At 44.3% G+C, this 8707-nt stretch overlaps 1 protein-coding gene across 1 annotated transcript in view; it reads right to left on the reverse strand.

Moving 5' to 3' along the window:
- Positions 1 to 6728, reverse strand: part of KCNH1 (potassium voltage-gated channel subfamily H member 1) — a 169175-nt gene extending 162447 nt beyond the window's left edge. Inside the window, exon 1 of the mRNA XM_079332858.1 lies at positions 6508 to 6728. Within this exon, the coding sequence (XP_079188984.1) occupies positions 6508 to 6580 (73 nt within the window). The 5' untranslated portion in view covers positions 6581 to 6728. The remainder of the gene's footprint in view (positions 1 to 6507) is intronic.
- Between the last annotated feature and the right edge of the window lie 1979 nt (positions 6729 to 8707).

The following is an 8707-nucleotide window of genomic DNA, read 5'->3' on the forward strand; positions in this document are numbered from 1 at the left end:
AGAGGGAGAGGGAGAGGGAGAGGGAGAGGGAGAGGAGAGGGAGAGGGAGAGGGAGAGGGAGAGGGAGAGGGAGAGGGAGAGGGAGAGGGAGAGGGAGGGAGAGGGAGAGGGAGAGGGAGAGGGGCCCTTCTCATTGCAGACCACAGCCTCCCTCATGCTGGGTGATGACAGCCCTGGTTATTGAGACCCACAGATCTTTTTTTATCCTGTCTCAAACTGCTCCCATGGATCTTCAGGGAAGCAAACCTAGTTCTTTAGCATTACCACGCACAAAGTACTTCCACAGCAGAACTAAAAGAACTGCACATCAGATGTGTCTCTTACCCTACCATGGAACAGGGGGAGGATACAGCTACTGCAGCTTGAGCTGGGCACAGAAGAGCAGAGATGCTGTGTCACAGCCAGCGTAAGAAATGTGCACCAGGAAGAAAATCCTGTGCCACTGTCATAGCAGTAAAGATTGTATCATACAGCTTAAGGACAAGGGACACATGATATTTACAAACTTGTGACTTTGCATAACAAACAGCATTATTTGGATACTGGGGAGGAAAGAGATCACTTAATTTCTGTCTAATTTCTTCCCAGAGTCATAGAAACCAAACATTGAATAAGAAGCCTGTCAAAATTGCTAACAAAGGATAGGTATGTATGAATTTTCGTTCATGTTTAGTCTTAGCTTTGAAAAAGAAAGTAAACCAGAAGCATTTAGTCACACTGATTAGTTACATTGTTCAAGTGTAACTTCTGAGATCAAAATATGGCCCTGAGTCAGTACAAATAAGTCACACTGAATTTCAATCCTTTCTTTGCACACATGGGATTTGAGACTTGCACTTCAGGGACCAAGCACATTTTCATCCTAACAGAAGTGGTGTAGCTGTAGTCAAAGCAAGCACAGACCTGCTCAAACGACAGAAAGACTATTCATATGGTAGAATAAAAAAAATTAAGGAATAATTCTGCTCTTCCACCCACATCCTCCTGTGGAAGTCAGTGGTGTTACATGAATACTCCTATTAACTCAGTATCTCTTCATATTCATTCCTACAGTGGAAGTGCTTCAGTGTTTAAATATCTCATTGAACAACTTGATCTCTCTATAGAATAATGATACAGTGGCCTCAAAATTATCCATTCTTAATATTGAGGTCAAAAACTTTAAGCTCACTGCAATATAAAAAACATAAACCCCTATAGATAGGTTCATTTGGGGTGTTATATAAAAGCTTTATAAAACTATCTATTTAATTTCCAAAACAAAATGGATTCAAAAGTTCCTTGGTTGCTACAGCATGAACACAATTTCCTAAATACAGACATTTCATGTTTATTCAAACATGGCTTACACTGTCATGTGTACACCAGAGCAAAGTGCAAGTCAAAAAGAATTATTAAAAAATTTATATCATCATTCTTTCCACAAATAACAAGAGAGATTCTAACTAAAGCAACAACCTCAAGTGAGTCACTTTAAATCATTACAGAAAATGAATCCTAATTGCAGCCAGTAGAATAGACAAAAACTACCTTTTCCATCTCAACATTCTTACTTTGCATTATTACAGAAAATATTTCACAGCAGGCATCCAGCATGACAAAAGTTTAAATTGAAAATTAAGCATTGTTCTAACTCTTGTAGCTATAAAATCTTCACAATTATCTATGCTTTTTAAAAATAAAACAAATTACTGTAGAATAACAGAACAAGAACAGCTGAAATGGCACCAAAATTGTGCCAAAGGTGTCATATGTATTCTATGGGTAGCATGGTTTGTCACCTATCCTTGAAGTACTGCCCATACTGAGAAACTGTAGAAAATATCCAACACAACCCACCACCCCCACAAAAAAAAAAACAAAAAAACAAACCACTAAAACGCAAATCCCACAACATCTACACACACATGACATTACAGTGAGATAATGAGATGATTTTCAGAAATGGGAAAGTTCATCAGTTGGTAAGAGTCAGACATTGCACTGCTCTTATTAAATGACAAAAACGCTGTTCAGCAGGGAGACGTCATCATTCAGCTGGTCAGGGGGTTTGTTTTTCCCATCCCATATGATCTGAACATTAATCCAGAAAAAGGCATCCTTTGGTTGCATCAATTATGAGTCTTTCTTTAGTTTAAAGCAGCCATTTGATTCACTGATAATACCCTTAAAAGGATTTGAGACAAGACCTAACTCCCCGCTCACTTTTATCTATGAGTTACAAAAATGCATTAACCAATTCTCCAAATGGGTTTCATTAAGATTTGTTTTACAGTCTTGTTCTAGGATTTAATGTAGAACTGGATTGATACATTGAATTATCACAGGAGAACTTCTTGAGCTTTCAGAACATTAATTTTAAAGCACATTACCTGTCATCTCCGTGCTGTACATTTTTTCCTTACTATCTATAAAAGTAATTTTAACAAAATCAGGTCATAAATTTCTAAATGCATAAATGCACACATTCAAATCAGACTTCTGGCCTAGTAACAGCCAGCACAAAAAAAAAAAAAAAAAAAAGACATTTTACATTCAATTCCAGTCATACTGAGAAAAAAAAAGATTGTCAATAGCAAATAGTATTTCAGTGTACTGACCAACTGTATGAAAAGCATGGATGAAAATATATGTGTCTCCACAGTTGTTAATGTGGGAAAGAAGGAAGATCAGGAAGCAATAAAACCCTTTGTTTCATTAACTTCAGGAAAATGTCCTTAACACAGAACCTACAAGCTGTCCTCTTGCAGTTTCTGAAGGTCTGCTGTTTTCATTCCTCATTCTCCATTAAGTTTCCTTTGCATTTCTCTCTGGCTGAACACAAAACCAGTCTTTTCAGTTTCAGAAGTGTTTACAATAAAGTTAATTTCTCTCCTAGGTCTCAGATGATGGTGTAAGGTTAGCATGCCCAGGATGCAAAATGTTTATTGTACTGGGACTTTATAGTGTGTGATGAAAGCAATGCCATAAATCATCCAAATGTCTGTAATACTCAAGATCTATGTCTGAAGGTACTTTTTCTTTCCCTCTACAGGGAACTCTCTGCATTCTCCATCAAAAGATGCAGGTTTGCTTCCATAACTGATGTCTCCTTAGTGTGGTCCCAGGGGATTTTGTCAAAGGAAAATTAAATTCACACAAGCCTTATGCCTTATAACTTACCTTTATTCCAACCTCTTTATTTCGTCCATAAATCAGAAAAGTACCTGTGACTTCCATTAAAATTCCAAAGCCATTTAAACACAGGATTTTTATTTTTTTAACAAACATTTTGCCATCCTTATACATGCACAATCATCACACACCTCAGTGAGAATTTTGACCAAGGAAGCACTGAAGAATTCAGCTGGCATTTACATAAATTGAAAACTATTTTTGTCTCCAGATATTGATAAAGCATTTAAATATCATAAATAACCACTATCCTCTACAATAAACTGCACCAGTTGAATTGGGTGCCCTGGCCACAATCCAGGTTTATAACTGTTATTATTACAGTTATTATTACAGTGCTTGTATACTGTGGATGTATTACATTACCAAGAAAAACATTAATATCACATTAGCAGTAACCATCAGGAGCTAGTGATTCTTTATATACTTCACTGTGTTGCAACATGGGCTCATTTTCTGTCCCACTGGGTGTTCTGGTCTTTAAATATTTCAATGCTTCAAAGAATTTTTTGTGAACCAACCACTGCATGCAACATTTATTTTTCTATCACTGCATGGCTAGCATAGAAACAGATTTTAAACATTAAATACAAGATGATCAGAATTATGCTGTCCCTAATTTCAAAGGACAAACCTTAAGCTTACACTTCATCTAGAAAGTCTTTGTGTGAGAGAAAAAAAAAAAAAATCAGAGGACGAGACGAGGTCCACAGGTCTAGGAAGATGACACATTACATGTTCTTTCCTGTGTGTGCTATCCTAAGGCCATCCCATCCTCTCTTTACTCCAGTGTGTGGGAAGGAAATGCTTTGCAACTCTAACCCTAGCACAGCTCTTTTAGCTGGCATTTAGTGCATGAGAACCTGTCTCAGTTGATCTGCAGCCTGTGAAGAAGCTCTCCTTCCTAATAACTCTGAAGCAGACGATTCAGACCAAAGGAGACAGAGGCGAGTCTTGCTGCAGAAGGTGTGCTATGAACATGAGCCAAATTTTAAACCTAATGGAAAAAAACCATGAACTTGCATGTCTACTTATACTGCTACTACCTTTAGCTATAGATTGTGCTCACCAGTCCCACATCTGACATGAAAGGCAGATAAAGAATTCCTTGTTAAAACTACTGGTAAAATAATGGTGATTAGTGCTGTCCTTAGAGCAATGGTTACAAAAGGGGCTGCATGCCCATTCCTTTGTTATCCCCATACAGGTCCTTCCACTGAGTTAATACCCCTGCCCCAAAACACACTTTCCTCAGTCCAGCCATGGCTGATGATACACATATGATGTACAACTTCCTTCACATGAAGCACTTAGCACATTATTTCTGCTCAATGATAAAATTCCTCTCTTTTTAAAGGGAATCCTCCCCAAATTAGGAACATTCCTATATCTGTATCAACTCAATATCTGTTGGCACTACTCAACTTGCATGCATGTGCCAGCAAATACAAGTTTGACAACAAGCCCAAGGTTTATTTGGCAAATCCCAAATGGCACAGATAGTTTCATTGTGGGTCACATTACTACCCAATTGAACAAAGCCAAGAAAAGGGAGCCAAACCTCAAGCTTTATGAGCCCATTTAAGCACTCATCTTGTGGGCATCCCAAATCATCTCAATGGCCAAGGAGGCAGGACAAGATGAGACAGGCAACAAGGAGTTGGCATGTTTCCATACTGCCCTCGTGCTGGTCAGCACAGCCCTGCCTCAGCTCGAGAGAGGAGTCTGTCCCTGTCCCCTCAAACAGATGAAGGTTAGAGAAACTGATTCATCCAACATTGGTATGTGACAGCACCACATTTACAGCAAAGCTGGATTGGGTCCAGCAAAAACTTGAAGGCACATCACAGAAGAAACAGGCTTCTAAACCTGAGTCACTTCCCTAAGCTTATCCTAGTAGTCTGAACTGTGCATCATTTGCTACCAAGCTTAATCTAAAAACTTGTATTGATTCCAGTCCTCAGGACTTGCTGAGTATTTAGAAATGGAGTGCTGACATTCTACCTGTGCTGTCTAGCATCATGCTCTCCTTTGACACCTTCTTAATAATGGGGAAAGAGAGGAAGAAACAGAGCACAGCTTCTGCTGCATGATTCCCCCATCTCCAAGCCTCAATTGATTTATTGCATCGAGGCTTTGGCACTGAAAGCCAAAAGAGGAAATTGGTTTTTAATGAAGAAAATAATCTACAAAGTTGAGACAGTTTTGAGAAAAAACCTTCAATAACTGCTGTTGGAAGATTAGAGAAGCAGCCTGAATGTGATGACACGTAACATTCATTTTAAAAGACATAAAAAAAGGGCACGGTTCACTGTAAGACTGGAGAGTAATTTTTTCAGGAATGCAGCCTCCAGCCTCCTCCCTTCTACAAGAAAGTTGCAGTGAGAAACAACCTATAAAAAGAGAATCATTTTACGTGAAAATATGGTTTTATCAAAGGCTGATTCTCCAATAATATTGCCTAATTAAAAAACTTGAAAATCATTCTTGGGATCATTTGATTAGCTTCTTATCAAGAGGGTTAATTGTCTTTGCCTTATCAGAACAAACTGACTATGTTTTTAATTAATTAACTCCTCTTCAAAAAGAGCTTGATCCTGCATATTCTCAACCATACTACAAGTTCTTAATCCCTGAAGTAACCCCATTGAAGTCGGCAGAAGCATTAAAAATGGCACAACTTAGGCTCGGGGCTTTGAAAGAAATGTACAAGCCTAGGTTAAACAAATCCATGAACGCTTGCACGGTCGCCGGCTTAGAGAGGGAGCAGCTCTTGGTAAGTCACTAAGTGAAAGAATCTGGATAGCATTAATACATATTTGCATGCAATTGTGAAATTCGAGGCATTTTCCACTCCACAGTTTTCCAAGAGACAGACCTGGTTACAGTGCACTAGGAAAAAAAAAAATAAATACGTGCCCTCAGCCCTCAAAATGGCAAACTCTCCTCACTTGAGGCAAACCTTCCCTTGGAGCCGGGCGGGCAGCCCTGGCCGATGCCCCCGCACCAGGAGCATCTTGAATGCCCGCAGCTCCCGCGGCCGCGCCGCCCCCGCCGCTCTCCGCCGCCCCGAGCCCCGCTGGCCCGGGGCGCGGACCCGGCCGGCGGCGGGCACCGTGCGGCTGCTGGGCTCCGCCGCACCTGCAGCCCGAGCCCGCCGCCCGCCCGGGGGCTCTCGGCACCGCTTGGAGCCGCAGCCGGCTCCGGGATGCGCTTCTCCGGCGGAGCCGCCCGGAGCGGCCGGGGCTCGGCGCCCCCCGCCCGGCGCATCCCCGACGAGGACGCGGCGGGCTCCGTGCGGCGGGCGAGCGCCGGCCCGCGGTGCCCCCTTACCGTTAGACCTTCGCACGATGTTCTCCAGGAACGTGTTCTGCGGCGCCACCAGCCCTCGCCTTCCCCCGGCCATAGTCGCTCTGCGGGCGCGCAGCGCGGCGCGGCCGCTCCGCTCAGGGCCGCGCCGACCCGCGCTCTGCCGCGCCGCCGCCCGCCCGCCCCGCGCGCCTCATCCTCCGCCGGGACCGGCACCCGCGGCTGTGCGGCACCGCCGCCGCCGCCTCCCGCGCACCGCAGCCCCGCGCCGCCGCCGGCCCGCCCCGCAGCGACCCCCGCCGGCCGCCCTGGCGCCGCACCGCCGGGGCTGCAGCGCCATCGTCTGGAGCCTGCGCCGCGCCGGCTGCGGGCCCGGCAGCGCCCGGCCCGTGCGCTCCTTCCGCGGCCCCTGCCCCGCTCAGCGGCGGCCCCTGCCCCGCTCGGCCCCTCGCCGCGGGCTGAGAAACGCGCAGCGCTCCAGGCCGCGCACGAACTCCCGGCAGGAGCGCTCTCGGCGGCGGGAGGCACCGCCGCATCCCACCCCGCGTGGGTCGCCGCTAAGCCGCCCTCATCCCGCTTCCCGACGATGATTTCTGTCGGAAGGCTACTTAGTATTATGTTAACTGACTAACAGCTCCGTGGAAGCAGCGAGACAAACTTAAATATATATACTTAAATATAATCTTTGACAGGTCTTGAACTCTCTGAGATACTCACCTAAGATCAAGTTTTCATTCGGAGATTAATCGACCTTGTTCTTTTCCCCTACCAATCTATCAGTAAATGGGAAACACTCTGATCTTTTAAATTTAGAAGACATAGTTTTTCTTGCTGGCATTTACTTGCTGTAATGCCTCATTAAGTGCAGCACCTTCAGGCTCCGCAGCTCAAGGCGTATTGGAGACATGAAAATGTTTCTGAATGTTCATGTGATTGAGGAAAAGCCATTTCTCACAGTGTGAGCAAGTAAAGCATGGCAAACACAATGGTGTGAGTGTGTCACCCGGGATTTTTAACCAGTACCCCTGTTCCCACAGAGTTCTGGCACTGCCCAGCTTGCTCTCTCCAGGACCACAGCACAGCCAGGAGCCAGACAGCTCCAGCACAGCCATGCACATGATCCAATTCAGCCACACAGTTGTGACCAAACGCTGTCTGTGACACAACACTGCCTGAAAAGTCTCATCTCCCTGCCACCAGCCTCCCACAGCATTTTAAAGTGAAGAGTGAGAGACTCCAGGGGTGAAGGCAGGTGACAATTTAATCACAGCAGGAGCTACAGATCAAGTCCCTGAGCATCCTGGTGCCAGCAGTCCCTCACACAGCCAGGCACCTGGGGAACTCCTAGAGCCCCCATGGGCCAGCCCAGCTGCCAGGCAGGCCACAGGAGCCTCTTTTAATCTGTATGCTAAATTAAACACACCTGTATTTGCTGCCAAAGAGAGGCAGGTTAGGAGAAAAAATATCAAGTGCCTGAAGCTGCAAGAAGGCCACTAACTCTCACTGAAATGCTGGGGTTTAAGAGCCCATAGAAGCATTTATTTGCATTTTTACATATCTAAGTATCCCTAGCAGCCATTCATACACAAAGACCCCAGCTTATTTAGTTCCTGCTAGCTTCAGCAGCACAGGCCAAACCTGAAGAGATTCTAAACTCTGACAAAATTGTAAATGTAGCCTTTGACACTGAATTTACAAAACTGCTAATAACCAGGAATGAGGTTCAGAAAACTGGAATGTGGAGTAATGTTTCATTATTCCTCAAAGCCACTGTTCCAGAGGAATAGTGTATGCTGAGCTTCTGCTGCGCTCTGCAGGAATGTCTGTGACTTAGGAGACACCTGGCAGCTGACGTACATTACAGGAATTTTGAGGCCTTTACAGGAAAAAGGTTTTAAACTGCATCAGCAAGTACACAGAAGTGAGAACAAGGTGACATAAGAGTAAGAAACTGAAGAATCCTTTCTGGAACTCCATGAAGTGTAGCTTATGTTGCTGCAGTCTATGCAGTTTATGTTGCATTGTGTGGTCCAGTCTCTGATTACCTAATTTTTCAGTGTCATGCTTAACCCTACAGGTTTCATGTCAAAGGTACTATTTTATCTACATTGGGTTTACATCTACCCAGTAACATTGCAAATTACTAAAATGCTACAGCAAATTGTGGTGGGTTGACCTTGGCTGGATGCCATGTGCCCAAGTTGCTCTATCACTCCCCTCCTCA

Source organism: Erithacus rubecula, assembly GCF_903797595.1.
Source record: "Erithacus rubecula genome assembly, chromosome: 2".
Classification (NCBI taxonomy): Eukaryota; Metazoa; Chordata; class Aves; order Passeriformes; family Muscicapidae; genus Erithacus; species Erithacus rubecula.